The sequence below is a fragment of the Coregonus clupeaformis genome, chromosome 35 (genome assembly GCF_020615455.1).
Source record: "Coregonus clupeaformis isolate EN_2021a chromosome 35, ASM2061545v1, whole genome shotgun sequence".
NCBI lineage: Eukaryota > Metazoa > Chordata > Actinopteri > Salmoniformes > Salmonidae > Coregonus > Coregonus clupeaformis.
Window position 1 is genome coordinate 9,927,839 of NC_059226.1, and position 17,494 is coordinate 9,945,332.

General features: G+C 43.2%; 1 protein-coding gene across 2 annotated transcripts in view; it reads right to left on the reverse strand.

Moving 5' to 3' along the window:
* Positions 1-6,910: 6,910 nt before the first annotated feature.
* Positions 6,911-17,494, reverse strand: part of LOC121550838 (KN motif and ankyrin repeat domain-containing protein 2-like) — a 31,431-nt gene continuing 20,847 nt past the window's right edge. For both annotated transcript variants that reach the window (XM_041863210.2, XM_045210791.1), the window contains exons 3-13: positions 15,755-15,824; positions 13,885-15,318; positions 13,340-13,552; positions 13,127-13,241; positions 12,234-13,007; positions 12,015-12,102; positions 10,667-10,886; positions 10,197-10,339; positions 9,613-9,813; positions 8,666-8,764; positions 6,911-8,550 (exon numbers count right to left, since the gene is read on the reverse strand). In XM_041863210.2, the coding sequence (XP_041719144.2) occupies positions 8,494-8,550; positions 8,666-8,764; positions 9,613-9,813; positions 10,197-10,339; positions 10,667-10,886; positions 12,015-12,102; positions 12,234-13,007; positions 13,127-13,241; positions 13,340-13,552; positions 13,885-15,318; positions 15,755-15,794 (3,384 nt within the window). In that variant the 5' untranslated portion in view covers positions 15,795-15,824 and the 3' untranslated portion in view covers positions 6,911-8,493. The remainder of the gene's footprint in view (positions 8,551-8,665; positions 8,765-9,612; positions 9,814-10,196; positions 10,340-10,666; positions 10,887-12,014; positions 12,103-12,233; positions 13,008-13,126; positions 13,242-13,339; positions 13,553-13,884; positions 15,319-15,754; positions 15,825-17,494) is intronic.

A 17,494-nucleotide genomic window follows, 5' to 3' on the forward strand; every position in this document is an offset into this window, starting at 1 on the left:
TGCAGCACTCCACCAATCAGGCCTTTATGGTAAAGTAGCCAGACGGAAGGCACTCCTCAGTAAAAGCCACATGACAGCCCGCTTGGAGTTTGCCAAAAGGTACCTAAAGACTCCCAGACCATGAGAAACAAGATTCTCTGGTCTAATATAACCAAGATTTAACTCTTTGGCCTGAATGCCAAGCGTCACGTCTGGAGGAAAACTGGCACCATCCCTACGGTGAAGCATGGGGGTGGCAGCATCATGCTGTGGGGATGTTTTTCAGCAGCAGGGACTGGGAGACTAGTCAGGATCGAGGGAAAGATGAACGGAGCAAAGTACAGAGAGATCCTTGAGCTCCAGAGCGCTCAGGAACTAAGACTGGGGCGAAGGTTCACCTTCCAACAGAACAACGCAGGAGTGGCTTCGGGACAAGTCTCTGAATGTCCTTGAGTGGCCCAGCCAGAGCCCGGACTTGAATCCAATCGAACATCTCTGGAGAGACCTGAAAATAGCTGTGCAGCAACACTCCCCATCCAACCTGACAGAGCTTGAGAGGATCTGCAGAGAAGAATGAGAGAAACTCCCCAAATACAGATGTGCCAAGCTTGTAGCGTCATACCCAAGAATACTCAATGCTGTAATTGCTGCCAAAGGTGCTTCAACAAAGTACTGAGTAAAGGGTCTGAATACTTATGTAAATGTGATATTTCTGTTTTTTATTTTTAATACATTTGCAAAAATGTCTAAAAACCAATGTTTGCTTTGTCAGTATAGGGTATTGATTAGGGGAAAAAACAATTGAATGCATTTTAGAATAAGGCTGTAACGTAACAAAATGTGGAAAAAGTCAAGGGGTCTGAATACTTCGAAGGCACTGTAAGAGTCACTTTCCTTGTTTGAGGTCAATTGGTTATTAATAGCATATATAAGCACATTCTGAACATTTTAACTTTTTGTAAGAAAGTCATGCTGATTGTGATTATCCTGTTTGTACCAAGGGCCATACATGGGGCATATATTGGCCATACAATCTACATTTCATCAATTCTTTACTGTTTCACTTACTTATTTTACATTTTTGTGTCATGATGAAGGTACATTTTATAATTTCAGTTAACTTAAAAAAATCGACATATCAATGGACCAACAAATCAATCAATCAAAACCAATCAATCAATGGAGTCAACGGTGTCAAAATGTAAAATATGATTGATTCTTCTGAGGCAAAATCTATATTATTCGGTGACATAACTAAATCAAGAAGAACATGTAATCAACTTTACTACTTTAGTTTACAATAGGCCTATATGTCACATACAATAGGCATACAATTGGAAATTGTAATGGAACATTTTTAATGCACGAGGTAATGATTAATAGGCCAGATTCAAGTGTTTATAATGTTGATGGAATTGGCAGCAGGCTATTTGATTTTGGGAAGGGATTTATATGCAGTCTAAGCATTGCATTGCGCAGTGGATTTGGGTTATTTGCCAAAGTGGAAGTCTGCATTTTTTCTGGTTTTCTTTTTGTTGTTTTTGAGGGAAAAATATTGTGCAGAAAAAGGTCCATATAGCCTATCAATTGGGGGAAACCATAGGTTGGTCTCCAACACAAATACAGTCTACCAGTGTCCTCTGCTGGTCTGCTGCAGACATGACAGCGTGCGCGGCGTGCCAATGAAATCTACTACACTAAATGCAACAGCGCACTCCGTTGGTCAAATCATGCACAATTAAGCTACAGCTGGCTCGAGAGAAATGCTCTATTCAAACTCCTAGCCAAACGTTAATTGCGTGCAAGGTCCTGCACAATACCCACTGCAGAGTACAGTCGTGGTCAAAAGTTTTGAGAATGACACAAGTATTGGTCTTCACAAAGTTCCCTGCTTCAGTGTTATGAGATATTTTTATCAGATGTTACTATGGTATGCTGAAGTATAATTACAAGCATTCCATAAGTGTCAAAGGCTTTTATTGATAATTACATTAAGTTTATGCAAAGAGTCAATATTTGCAGTGTTGACCCTTCTTTTTCAAGACCTCTGCAATCCGCCCCTGGCATGCTGTCAATTAACTTCTGGGCCACATCCTGACTGATGGCAGCCCATTCTTGCATAATCAATGCTTGGAGTTTGTGGGTTTTTGTTTGTCCACCCGCCTCTTGAGGATCGACCACAAGTTCTCAATGGGATTAAGGTCTGGGGAGTTTCCTGGCCATGGACCCAACATTTCAATGTTTTGTTCCCCGAACCACTTAGTTATCACTTTTGCCTTATGGCAAGGTGCTCCATCATGCTGGAAAAGGCATTGGTCGTCACCAAACTGTTCTTGGAAGGTTGGGGGAAGTTGCTCTCAGAGGATGTGTTGGTACCATTCTTTATTCATGGCTGTGTTCTTATGCAAAATTGTGAGTGAGCCCACTCCCTTGGCTGACAAGCAACCCCACACATGAATGGTCTCAGGATGCTTTACTGTTGGCATGACACAGGACTGATGGTAGCGCTCACCTTGTCTTCTCCGGACAAGGTGTTTTCCGGATGCCCCAAACAATCGGAAAGGGGATTCATCAGAGAAAATGACTTTACCCCAGTCCTCAGCAGTCCAATCCCTGTACCTTTTGCAGAATATCAGTCTGTCCCTGATGTTTTTCCTGGAGAGAAGTGGCTTCTTTGCTGCCCTTCTTGACACCAGGCCATCCTCCAAAAGTCTTCGCCTCACTGTGCGTGCAGATGCACTCACACCTGCCTTCTGCCATTCCTGAGCAAGCTCTGCACTGGTGATGCCCCGATCCCGCAGCTGAATCAACTTTAGGAGACGGTCCTGGCGCTTGCTGGACTTTCTTGGGCGCCCTGACGCCTTCTTCACAACAACTGAACCTCTCTCCTTGAAGTTCTTGATGATCCGATAAATGGTTGATTTCGGTGCAATCTTACTAGCAGCAATATCCTTACCTGTGAAGCCCTTTTTGTGCAAAGCAATGATGACGGCACTTGTTTCCTTGCAGGTAACCATGGTTAACAGAGGAAGAACAATGATTTCAAGCACCACCCTCCTTTTAAAGCTTCCAGTCTGTTATTCTAACTCAATCAGCATGACAGAGTGATCTCCAGCCTTGTCCTCGTCAACACTCTCACCTGTGTTAACGAGAGAATCACTGACATGATGTCAGCTGGTCCTTTTGTGGCAGGGCTGAAATGCAGTGTAAATATTTTTTGGGGATTAAGTTCATTTTCATGGCAAAGAGGGACTTTGCAATTAATTGCAATTCATCTGATCACTCTTCATGACATTCTGGAGTATATGCAAATTGCCATCATCAAAACTGAGGCAGCAGACTATTTTTTTAAATTGTTATTTTTTATTTATTTTTTGGGGGTAGATCAGCTTAATATTGCAGATAGATTGTAACTTCCATCAATGTAATTGTCTGCATCACTTCCAATCCCCCATTTATTTTAATTTTATATATATATACACACATACACATACACACATACATACACATATACATACACATATACATATACATATACATATACACACATACACACCCACATACATACATACATACACATACATATCCTTTAAAAATATATATATATTCCCCTTTATTACTTTCCTACCCCGCCACCCTTTCCCCACTTGGAGTAAACTAGTGAACAACAACGCCTAGGCCTCTACTTCCAGCCCATACCCACTATCTACATTTTATGGACACAGTCAATTTTACAATAATTACATTTTGTTTGTTCTTTCTCCTGAACTTCTTCTAGTCTCAACCTCTCCGATCATTTTCATGATGTCCATCCGGTTTGCTTCTATATGCCATATCTTTCTAACTGTGCTCCTTCACAAAAGCTCCCAACCTACAACCCATACACTTATTATGGACACAGTGTGCCTACATTATTAGTTATCTTGTTATTGTTTGTTGTTAGTTGTTATTAGTCCCATCCTTCAATTCCATTCAACACCTCCCATCTATCTTTTAACACCATCCATATAGAATTTCTATTTGCCATATATATTTCAACTGTACTGTGATGTCTTACAAAAGTTCTGAACCTTTCTATTCTCATTGTTTCTACAGATTGTGAATTGAAAATAAACCTTTTTGCTAATATTATTATTATGTTATTGATCGATTGACTATGACTTTTCAGATCACCCAGTAGTGCCATCTGCAGGGTTAGCTCCAGGTAAATATTGCAATCCTTTAGCCATTCCTGGACCTGTGTCCAAAAACAAGCTACAAATGGACAGTACCAAAACAAATTATCTAATGATTCTGTCTCTTCGCAGCAAAATCTGCAGAGCTGGGAAGATTGTATCCCCCATATAAATAACATTCTATTGGTAGCAAGAATTGTATATAATAATTTAAATTGAAAGATTCTAAGTTTTGAATCCAGTGTCGTTTTGCGTATCAGTTCATAAACACTATGCCATGGGATCGGTACGTCAAAAATCTCTTCCCAACTATTTTGCAATCTATATGGGACGGCTGTCAATCCTTTGGTCCTTAAATCAAACTGATATACTTTTGTATTTATCACAGTTTTCCTTAACCAATTATGTTCTTTAATGCAAGGCCGACAGACAAGTTCATTACTTTCTCCTCCTTCCACTTTCCTCTTCCAGTTTTGCGGTAAGGCTGCAATTATTTGGTTGTAATTTTGGGTAGAGCAGACATTTCCATATGTTTTTGTTAGCTGCATGTGCGACATAACTCCACCAGTCCTACCGATGATATCATTTACAAAGATTATAATTTTTTTTTAAAGATTTGTCAAAAAAAATGTATTTTTGTCAATTAGTATATTTGAGTTTAACCACTATTTGTTGCATTATTTGTTCTGTCGTTTCTGGAGGATTAAATTGAAATTGCAACCAACTTTCTATGGGTTGTTTTAGAAATAGTGATATCTGGGAGATGATTTCCTTTTCAAATAACTGAAAGTGAGTGGTTGTAATCTGAATAAAGGGAAAAAGGCCATTCTTAAACATTGGGTGAAACAATCTTACTAATTTGCTAGTGAACCAGTTCGGATTTAAGTATAACTTTTGTATGACTGAAGCTTTTAGTGATAGGTCTAATGATTTAATATTTAATAATTTCTGTCCTCCGAATTCATATTCATTATATAAATAGGCCCGTTTAATTTTGTCTGGCTTGCCGTTCCAAATAAAATGGAATATTTTTTTCTCATATAATTTAAAAAAACTGTTCGCTAGGCGTAGGCAAGACCATAAGTAAATAGGTAAACTGGGATAATACTAAAGAGTTAATCAGGGTGATTTTTCCACAAATTGACAGGCACCCACCTTTCCATGGTAGCAAGATCTTATCTATTTTTGCTAACTTTCTATTATAATTTATTGAAGTGAGATCATTTATTTCCTTTGGGATATGTATTCCGAGTATATCCACATCACCATTAGACCATTTTATTGGTAAACTACATGGCAATGTAAATTTTTTATTTTTTATTGATCCAATACGTAATATAGTAAATTTGTCATAATTTGGTTGTAATCCCGAGAGGTTAGAAAATGTATCTAGATCCTCTATGAGGCTGTGGAGTGATTCTAGTTGTGGATTTAAAAGAAAACATGAATCATCAGCGTACAATGACACCTTTGTTTTTAAGCCCTGGATTTATAATCCCCTGATATTATTGTTGGATCTGATTTTAATAGCTAACATCTCGATGGCCACAATAAATAGATATGCTGATAGTGGACAACCTTGTTTCACTCCTCTTGACAGTTTAAAACTTTCTGAGAAATAGCCATTATTTACTAATTTACACCTAGGGTTACTAAACATGATTTTGACCCATTTTATAAGAGATTCACCGAAATGTAAATGCTCCAGGCATTTATATATAACCCCCGTCGTACTTTATCAAATGCCTTTTCGAAGTCTGCTATGAATAGCAGGCCTGGTTTCTCAGATTTTCCATAATGTTCTATTGTTTCCAATACTTGCCTTATATTATCTCCAATGTATCTTCCATGTAAAAAACTTGTCTGATTAGAATGAATAATATCCGACAATACCTTTGTGAAAATTAGTATTTGTGTCATTCTCAAAACTTTTGACCACGACTGTAGACTAATAGCCAGCTTTTATTATTATGATTATGATGATTAGTTTCACTGATTAGGCTAATAGCCTACGTAAGGGCAGAGGAACATTGTCTTGGAATGTATTATAATTACAGTATCATCCACAATGTATTGAAGATTCAAGAAGGCCTTAGCCTAATCAGAGAAATTGGTCCAGTTTCTGCTTTTACTAGAAACACACACAGAGACGATTTACGATCAAGGCTTATTTATTATTTTTTTCCAAAAACCCATAAAACCAAATGGCGAAAAATACAAACGGAGCATTTTACATAAGGCAAAAAAATAAGTAGGTAAACCTATAGTTGTGAACAAGTAATACAAATATAAATGTATAAAAAAGAAAGTTAAACAAATATAAAACGTTATAAAATCCAATTTCTCAGAAAATCCTATATTAAAGGTGGGGGGGGGGAATTGATGTAAAAAGAGAAATACAAATTGAGACACCAATGAGTATACAAAACATTAAGAACACCTGCTCTTTCCATGACAGACTGACCAGGTGAATCCAGCTGAAAGCTCTGAGCCCTTATTGATGTCACTTGTTAAATCCACTTCAATCAGTGTAGATGAAGGGGAGGAGACAGGTTCAAGAAGGATTTTCAAGCCTTGAGACAATTGATACATGTATTGTGTATGTGTGCCATTCAGAGGGTGAGGCAACTCAATATTAAGAAGCTGTCCCTATTGTTTGGTATACTCAGTGTATTTTTATATTCTGGACTTCACAAAAATGTTACATCATTTTATGCATCACTACTACTGTAGAATAATGTCATATAGTATTATCATTTTGATATACCTATATTACAATGCAAATTCTTCATTAGATCCATAGTCCATTCTGTCACTTTCTAGTTACCAACCAATCCAAAAAGGGTGACCACTGAACAGGCATTTTCTCCTTGCCTACCACCTTACACACCCTAGTCAGTACCTAACCACCCCACGTCATTCCTTCCCTCAGTAAAACCACTCATAAAACCTTTATTCAAGAAAATAAACAATCTTTCATTTCAGAAATGTAGTACCTTTATTGGATAGTTAGAGTAGCTACCATTTATAGTTACCTTCTCATAAACATTACAACTGTTATTGACCTCAACGATAATGTTGCTGTTACCAAATTTTTTGTTCAGAATTATCTGTCTGGTCAATACATATTACTATCTTTACACTCAAAATGATCACCACAACATACAGTGTAACAAACAAGTTGTTATGAGGGAAACATCTTTGGATAACAATTCGGAACAAATTGTTAACTGTTAACACATTACTAAAATCTGGTTGGAAGTTAGCCAGTATGACCATAATTTAAAACAACAGTATCCTGATAAGGGTGCTGTAGGCCTAGTCACAGCTAGGTGTCGGACGTCTAATGTATCAATGTTGTGTGTCAAGTCGGTCATCTGTTAAGAGTGTTGAGATCCATACCGTTATCTGTTAACAGTGTTGAGATCCATACCGTTATCTATGTGAAAACTACAGAAATTTGAATTGAATAAAAAGACACTATCAAAAATACTCTAGCGTAAATAAAGGTTGTGTAGAAATCTTGATCTATAGTACTGAATTAAACTGGAGTCCTGTATCAGAATTGTTTTAGCACCAATCAGCTGACTGATGCAATTGATAAAGGACACTTCAGAGAGATAAGTGTATTTTAGAATGAAATGGGTGATTTTCTGTTTTAGAATGATATGGGTGAATTAATCATTTTACAGTGATATGGGGGACTTTTGGCATTTCATAAATGATTGTGATGAGACAACATATTCCTACTGTGTCACTGCAACTGATCGATTATCAATGATATATAGAATGACATATATTGCTTGTACAGTAATAAGTAACAAATGCATATGAACAAAAAATAAGCTACAATAATGAACTACGGTAAAGTAATACACTCTTGCTTATCTAGTGGCAATAAAATACACAAAATGAATGGAAGTGGGTTTATTGCTGAGTTGGGTTTGTGTATTGAGCTTTACAATGGGAATTGCTTATTCTGTCATGTGAATATTATCTGAGATTGATTTCAACCAACACTAAGAAAAAAAACAGACTCTTGTGCGTAAAGAACTATATGTGAGTATAGCATCACAATGAATTCCTTTTTGTTTCAAGAAAAGATGCATTAGGATTGTGACAAGTGCTGGGTTTCATGCCGACATGTGCACATACAGTACATACAGAGAGAACATTACAATCACTCTCTCACACACAAATACACACAGACAGACTCACACACACACACACACACACATGAACACACACATATACACAGATATCAACACTTGTGGTGGAATGGCTGAGGAGCTGGTTGAAGCGGTGCTGCTAAATTGGCCAAAAGTATCTAACAGTGTGGTCACTTTGTTTCACCAGAGGGGGGAGAGGATCCCAAAAGAGAAGACTTTGGTGATACCTTGAGGGTAAAACAATATTGTAAATCATCACCTGATGCACCCACACGTGAATGTGTGTTGTGTGTTTGTTTTTGATCAAATGTGTACGGAAATTCTCTGTTTGACAACACTTACAGGGGAAGGAGGCTTGGCGAAGTTGAGGTGAGCGTAGAGAAGCACAGCGATGTCATTCTGACTGGCCTCAAGGGCTATGGACAGGGCTGAACTGCCATCCTAGTGGAGAGAGAGATCGATAATAACCAGAGGTTGGTTGCCAAAGAGAGAGAGAGTGAGAAAGGCAAGAGAAAGTATTTCAGGCTGAGGGAGGGATGAGAGACAGGGTTGGGAACTGGTTCACGGAGCTGCACCACAGAGAGAGAGCAAATTAGAGAGTGCAGAGAGACAAAGACAGAGGAGAAAGTAAAAACAAACCGTCAAAGACACTGTATAGACATGGGAGACAGACTCACAGACACTGTATAGACATGGGAGACAGACTCACAGACACTGTATAGACATGGGAGACAGACTCACAGACACTGTATAGACATGGGAGACAGACTCACAGACACTGTATAGACATGGGAGACAGACTCACAGACACTGTATAGACATGGGAGACAGACTCACAGACACTGTATAGACATGGGAGACAGACTCACAGACACTGTATAGACATGGGAGACAGACTCACAGACACTGTATAGACATGGGAGACAGACTCACAGACACTGTATAGACATGGGAGAAAGACTCACAGACACTGTATAGACATGGGAGACAGACTCACAGACACTGTATAGACATGGGAGACAGACTCACAGACACTGTATAGACATGGGAGACAGACTCACATACACTATATAGACATGGGAGACAGACTCACAGACACTGTATAGACATGGGAGACAGACTCACAGACACTGTATAGACATGGGAGACAGACTCACAGATACTGTTAGACATGGGAGACAGACTCACAGATACTGTTAGACAGGGAGTAGGGAAAACGGGGTGGGAAAACAACCAAATAAAATGCTATGTAAAATCCTAGAAGCTTGGGAGTAGATTTGTTGACTTACGTTATCAGTGAGGGTGACATCACAGCCTGGCACAGACAGCAGCTGACGAACGATGTCGACGTGGCCGTGCTCGCAGGCACACATGAGCGCTGTGGAGCCGTCGTCGTCGCGGATGTTGACCTGTGCCCCGCAGGAGAGCAGCGCCCGTACCATGTCCCCTCGCCCGTGACTCACCGCCAACATCAACGCCGTCTGTCCCGCCTAACAACACACAACAGTTACCTGTTAGGAGGGCCACGAGTTTTACCAGTCTCCTGACCATGTGACCTTCTGACCTGGAAAAACTCCAGGCAGTCGTTATAAGAGCTGGCCGAACACCCAGTCAGCTTTTCTTACACAAAATTACAAAACCATTGGATGTTAAAAAAAAGACATGTCCTGGCCCAACATAACCAATTGTGAATTTTCATTCCATCAAAACATTGATACAATGTGGAGCTATCAACAACATACATGCAAATGAGCTATCTAACTGAAGTAGCTCAAATAGCCATTTTGTCAGAGGCTTGGGAGGGACGTCATTGGTTTGCCTGAGCTTGGCTGTGTGCAGGGAGGCCTGCTGTCCAGCAGGGGGCATAGTGTACCTGGCTGGCTTTGGCATTCACGTCCCCTGTTCGCAGCAGCTGCAGGACGGTGTGAAGGTCACTGTCAGAGTGGAAGGCAGCCAGAGCTGTCAGCATGATGGCTGTGTAGCCTGCCTTGTTCTGCTTGTCAGAGTTGCACAGGCCTGACAGGGAGAGAGAGAGAGAGAGAGAGAGAGAGAGAGAGAGAGAGAGAGAGAGAGAGAGAGAGAGAGAGAGAGAGAGAGAGAGAGAGAGAGAGAGAGAGAGAGCAGGACACATTTATTATGGGAATGATATTCCTAAACCATTCCACAAACAGTCATGCAGTACATAAAGGTTATACATACAGTCAATTGTATCTATGGCCCTGTGGCTATATACATTCATACAGTGCTGATCCATGTACTGTACAAACAAACCAAACACTTACTTGCCCACCATTCAAACCACCATTCCCTGTCTGTAAACACTCACATCCCCCAGTCACTCACCAGTGTCCAGCAGCAGCTTGACCACAGGGAAGTTGGAGTGGGAGACGGTGTAGTGCAGGGCTGTGTTGCCGTTGCCGTCGGCCATATTGACCACAAACTTCAGCAGCTGTGGGGAGACGGAGGAGAAGGAGTCCATATAGGCCCTGACAGCGGCAGTGTCAGCTGCCTTGTGACAGGACACACGCAGCCACTCCTGGAGCACTGTGGTGTAGGCTGTCCTCTGGGGAGGGAAAACACAGACTGGTCTCAGACTAACAACCAGACAGGACTGGTCAATGACTAACTCACACTGTTTATGATACACTTACAGTACCAGTCAAAAGTTTGGACACACCTACTCATTCCAGGGTTTTTCTTTATTTTTACTATTTTCTACATTGTATAATAATAGTGAAGACATCAAAACTATGAAATAACACATATGGAATCATGTAATAACCAAAAAAGTGTTAAACAAATCAAAATATATTATATATTTGAGATTCTTCAAAGTAGCCACCATTTGCCTTTATGACAGCTTTGCACAATCTTGGCATTCTCTCAACCAGCTTCATGAGGTATTCACCTGGAATGCATTTCAATTAACAGGTGTGACTTGTTAAAAGTTATCCAACATGGCTACCACAGCATTCTGCAGCGATACGCCATCCCATCTGGTTTGCGCTTAGTGGGACTATCATTTCTTTTTCAACAGGACAATGACCCAACACACATCCAGGCTGTGTAAGGGCTATTTGACCAAGAAGGAGAGTGATGGAGTGCTGCATCAGATGACCTGGCCTCCACAATCACCCGACCTCAACCCAATTGAGATGGTTTGGGATCAGTTGGACCGCAGAGTGAAGGAAAAGCAGCCAACAAGTGCTCAGCATATGTGGGAACTCCTTCAAGACTGTTGGAAAAGCATTCCAGGTGAAGCTGGTTGAGAGAATGCCAAGAGTGTGCAAAGTTGTCATCAAGGCAAAGGGTGGCTACTTTGAAGAATCTAAAATCTAAAATAGATTTTGATTTGTTTAACACTTTTTTGGTTACTACATGATTCCATATGTGTTATTTCATAGTTGTGATGTCTTCACTATTATTCTACAATGTAGAAAATAGTAAAAAATAAAGAAAAACCCTTGAATGAATAGGTGTGTCCAAACTTCTGACTGGTACTGTATGAATGTAGGCCTAACAGCTTTAGCTTAATGGGATAACCCAGTATTGTAAAGTGCAGGAGACCTGAGTTCAAATCCCTGTCGGTTACATGAACACAATCATGTAGAAAGTGACTATATGAAATGGCTAGTCACAGATTAAGTAATCTAAACTGGCATGGTGGGCAGAGTAAAAGAGAATAGCATACCGCTCCTTGCTGGCTGAAAGCATTTGGTTCACCCAGGGCTTTCTGCAGGGCATGGAGAGATGCCATCAGGCTCTCACTCAACTCCAGTCTGACAGAGATGAAAGAAAACACAGCAAATTAAAGCACACACATACAAACACAATATCATACTGCACATGAGATCACTGATGGAATGACAAATCTACAGATATTGGTTTTAAAATGGTTATGCTGGTTTACCTGGTTTCTTGATTGGCTAATGAAGTAGCATTTGGGGCGTTTTCAGGTGCTGGCGTCGAGGCTGATGATTGGATTATCCTCTGCTGGGAGCTTTGTTCAGTGGCTGAGGATTGGGTAGCCCCATGCTGAGGGGCGAGGTCAGTAGTTTGTGATTTGATGGCATATAGTTGAACGGTGACATCAGTGGTACTTGATTGGGTGACACCCTGCTTTACTTCCGGGTTAGTGGCTTCTGGTTGGCATCTGGGGGGCTTGGGGGGTGCAGAACAAGTAGGTGCTGATTGGACGGTGCACTGCTTAGGTGTAGTGGGTTCAGTGCTTGTATTTATGGAGGTACTCTCCTGAGGGATGGGGTCTGGGACCGATGATTGGACAATACTCTCCTGACGGACACAGTCATTGGCTGGAGATGGGTAGGTACTCTCAGTGGGGGCAGAGTCAGAGTCTGGTGGCTGAGAGGCACATTGCTGCATGGCAGTGTTCAAGGCTGGTGATACGGTGGCTACATGCTGTAGTCCTATGCTTATGGCTGCTGATTGGCTGGTGCTCTGCTCAGAGGCAGGTTCACAGGCTGGTGGTTGGATGGTAGTGGCTGGGAGCGGGGTGGCCTGCTCTACCTTTGTGGAGGAGACTGGGACTGCTGCTGCTTGCTGGTGCTGTCCTGCTGCACCCTCTGCTGCTGCTGGTAGTTTATCTGTGGTCTCATGGTATTCACTGGCATCACTCTCCTCTGAACTCTCACTGCTACTGTCGTCTGAGGAGGTGGACTCATACCTGCAGGACAGGACAGGGGGAACTCATCTATCACACACATCAACTCACAATCTCTGTAGTGTAACATGAATACACTGTTACACATAAACAATGTCATACACTATCAATAACACACATACCCTCCATTGACTCCAATGAACTGCAGGTTCTTCTTGGTGGATGGAGAGCCATGTTCTACCTCTGCCTTATGTTTCATAATGGACCTCAGGGCGGTCTGGGGAGAGGCTGCTGCAGCTGGAGAGAACACCCAATGTTGCCACAATGTTATGTTATGTCAGGGACAGTTATCGGGAGGGTTAAGGTAAGGAGTTGTACTAATGGTCCATAGTTACCTGGCTTTGATGGGTCTTCTTGAGACTGGACGGTGTTTATGGCAGTGTGCTGGGGTGTCTCTCCTTCCTTCAGATGCAGTAAAGCCATCTGATTACCAATGGTATCAATGGCGATGGCAGGATTAGTGACAGGCACTGAGGTGGACAGCTCACTTCTTAGGACCTCTCGGACCTGTTTGGATGAGATGGCGATGGGCAGCTCAACAGGTGCATCTGGAGGAATGGAAAGGAAGAGGACAAAAGATGGAAGGGATCAACAATCAAAGAAAACTCATGGTTTTTCAACCAAACAACTTATTGTTATAGAAAACATTTTTACATTTAGAAGACACTCTTATCCAGAGCGACTTACATGAGCAATTAGGGTTAACTGCCTTGCTCAAGGGCACAGACAGAGTTTTTACCTAGTCGTGTCAAGGATTCGTACCAGTAACCTTTCGGTTACTGGCCCAACGCTTTTAACCACTAGACTACCTGCCGCCCCATTTAAACCTACTTAATTTAATTTGATATCACTTGTAACTTATCACTGAAGTCAGACCTACCCTCTGGGCCCAGGGCCTGTGCATGTCCTCTGTGAGTTCCCTCCAGGACTGTACCACCTGGAGGGAGGGAGGGGGAGCTGCACCCCTCTGCTCGGAGCAACGTGCCCACCCCCACCACAGTGGCTGGTTGCTCCAGCGTGTACACCTGGATTCCCACAGTCCTCTGCGCCCGGTGATAGGGCTGCTGGGTAAAGCTGACTACCGTCTGCAGGCTGCTTCCCTGCTGCTCCTGCCAGCTCAGACTGGTAGCCCTGACCGAGTGGTTTGCCTGAGGGGCCTGAGCTGCCTGAGCCTGCCTCTCCCTCTGAGCTGCCTGCACCTCCTGCATCATCCTCTTCAGCTGGCCCTCCAGCTGGCCCACCTGGCTCTTCAGGGCCTCTGTCTCCGGCACCAGCCCCAGGTCCTGCTCCTGCACCCCAACGCCCACATCCACCTGCCGGCTGCCCCTCGCCTCCTCTGGTCCAACCCCAATGGTACGCACTTCCCTCCGCCCAGCCGGCCGAGCTCCACCCACGATCACTGTGTCCTCGATCTCACAGCCTGAGTCTGCCTGCAGCCTGGAGCCCTCGGGGGTGGTGGGGGTGGTGGGGGACAGAGGCCCTCCAGCAGCCCTGGTGGTGGCTCCAGCTCCAGAGCTCACCTCCTCCTCTGGGATGTCAATGTATAGCTCCCCTCGGGGCCGGCCCGCTCTGCCGAAGCCCAGGGTGTGTCCCAGGAACTTCTGGCTCTTCAGCTGGACACTTAGCTGTCTCTTCTCCTCCTGCAGCACAGAAATCTTCACCTGGAGCACAGGGATGGTCTTCACCTGCTCCTCCAGCTCTCGGATCTTCCTGAGAGCCACCGCCATCTGCTCTCTCACATGCTGCAGGTGGGCCGGGGTGGGCGACACGGGTGTGGAGAGGCCTGAGCTCATGGGGGTGAAGGAGCCCGTTCCTCCTCCATGGGTGCGGTTGTAGCTGTGGGCGCTGCTCAGGGAGGTGGTGGATCCGGCCATGCTGTTGTGCATGCTACCCAGTGTGCTGGAGAACCTCCTGGGGGCGCCTTCTTTCTCTTCCTCCAACTTCCTGCGGGCGTCCAGCAGGGTCTTCTCCACCCGGGCTGTGCTGAAGCTGGGCCTCTGGGAGTGGGAGCTATGTGGGTGGTAGCCTGGGGCGCAGTAGGAGAAGGATGATTGCCGGCTGTCCTGGCTGGTGTTGGAGCACAGGGACTCTGTGGAGGTCCACCAGGAGCCTGTGTAGCCGTACCCCCGGGGGAGAGACCCGTAGCGGGGCCGGCGCTGGACGGGCACCTTCTTGATGGTGTTGCCCTTCTCAATGTCGTTGACATACTTGAGGAAGTCCAGGTCCAGACGGTAGCCGTAGGGGGTCTCCACAGAGTAGGGCGCCTCCTGCTCCTTCCCGTGCAGGGAGGGGGGAGCGGATGGGGTAAGCTTCCCTGCAGGCAACAGGAAATAGAGTTAAAACAAGCGGAAATCTGCCGTCTAATCTTGGACTCAGACTTCAGAAAATATCATTATCTCTCAGGGATACTGAGTGTTTGGGTATGTACTCTAATAGTAGGTCCACAAAGTATGATAAATCTAGTAGTAGGTTATAGCCAGTCCTTGATGGATTTAAGATATCTAAAGTCCTTAGGTTGATCTAAGTTATTTTGGATGTTAAACACTTTAGGCCAAGGCCGATTAAGTTAAATCCTGGACTAAAAAGTATGCCCAATGGAGAATCTCAGTTGAAATGACTTTTTAGTCTTAATCTGTGTCTGGGAAAGAGTCCCTACATGAGAAATGGATTATCCACTCACATGATAGTTTGTGGGAGATGATTCAGTATTATGATGTTAAGAAATAGAAAGAGTAATGTTAGGACCATACCTCCTGGGAAGCTGGGGTCCATGTGCAGCACCTGAGCCATGATGTTACACGTTTACCCACAAAACCTCACCTGGGGGAGAGAAAGACACATTAAAACAAACCTATCAAACACTTCCACAACACAGTCAGAAGAACTACTCCTAATGAAGCACACTACAAGATGGTTGCCAATACCGTAAACACAAAGGGGGGGATTCCATAGATACACCAACAGGGGAAAGGCCAGTGAGTACACTCTTTGAAAAAAAGGTGATATCTAGAACCTTAAAGGGTTCTTCGGCTGTCCCCATAGGGAAACCCTTTGAGTAACCCTTTTTGGCTACAGGTAGAACCCTTTTCATTCCAGGTGGAATCCTTTCTATAGAGGGTTCTACATGGAATCCAAAAGGGTTATACCTGGAACCGAAAAGGATTCTACCTGGAACCAAAAAGGGTTCTCCTATGGGGACAGCTGAACAACACTTTTGGAACCCTTTTTTCTAAGTGTAGGGCCACAATGATAACCCTTGTAGTTGAAGAGTCTCTCTTTCTCATGGGGGTGGAGAGTATAAGCTGGGTTTGTATTGGTCAATATACTGCTTCTTTGTTGGGATGGCCTGAGAGTTTAATTGGTCATACTGTAGGATGGCCATATGGTGGTTTGGCTATATCTAACATCTTGTTTATGTCCCTAAGAATCTCTCTGTTTGATATATTTAGCCTCAATCAATTTTCCATTTCTCTGCTTTTCTGTCTGCTTGTTTTCAGTGTTTCTTTCTGCTTGATAGTACATCTTTTATTTGTTTCTGGTTCTAATATTCTGAGGAGAAGAGTTAGAAGGGGAAAGTTTCCTGGCAGCTTATTCCAGGCGAGAGACGTTGGAGGCTGCCAGTTACAGCCTTATTAGGAATCATTTGTGAACACTAACAGAGGTTCTCGATTTAGGGTTTACTTACACTCTCGCCCTTTCTTTCTCTCCCACTCTTTTTCCATTTATTTCCCCCTCTCTGTTCCCTCTCTCTGTCTCTCCCTCCCTCCCTCCTCTTTCATTCTTTCTCTCCCCCTGTACTCGTCAGCTGATGATAAAGAGATTTCAGCTGACCACGGTCTCCCCCTTCCCTCTCCTCTTGCTCCCATACACGCAACACAGGATAGTACATTCATCACATTAAACACAATCAAAACAATGACCAAATGCACATTGGGATCGACACTGAGAAATCCAATGCATATTTCATGTTGTTGTGAATTTTCTTGCTGTTAGCCTACTAGATATCTTGCTATTGGCGTACTAGCAGTACTGGAAGTTAATAGTGATGACCAAGCCATTTGTCAGACACACTTTGCTGTTTCTGTCCACTTGTGGCAAGCAGAAAGTGACATGCTGCCAGCGATGACATACTGCCCACAACGACGGGGTCTCTGATTCTGTGTGTCTCCCCGGCCGCTAAATATTAACTTTCTAGGTCATTCATTTGTGGGAACTGGGGATGTACTGTTTCAACATTACATCTCTCGCATTAGCCACTGGAGCTTCACCAGCTGAATCTGTAAAATAGACATCAAAAGTTTGGACCTGAATTGATTTTGTTCTCAGGGCATACTTAGTTCGTCTTAGTTCATGCCCAGTTTTCTGTTCTGTTCCATCAGCAGGAAATGAGTCTCTCTCTGCTCATTTCAATTTCTGTCTCTCCCCTCACTCGTCCTCTCCCTCTCTCTAATCTCATGACTCTCGTCAGTGCCTGTTAATGCTCTTGCCCA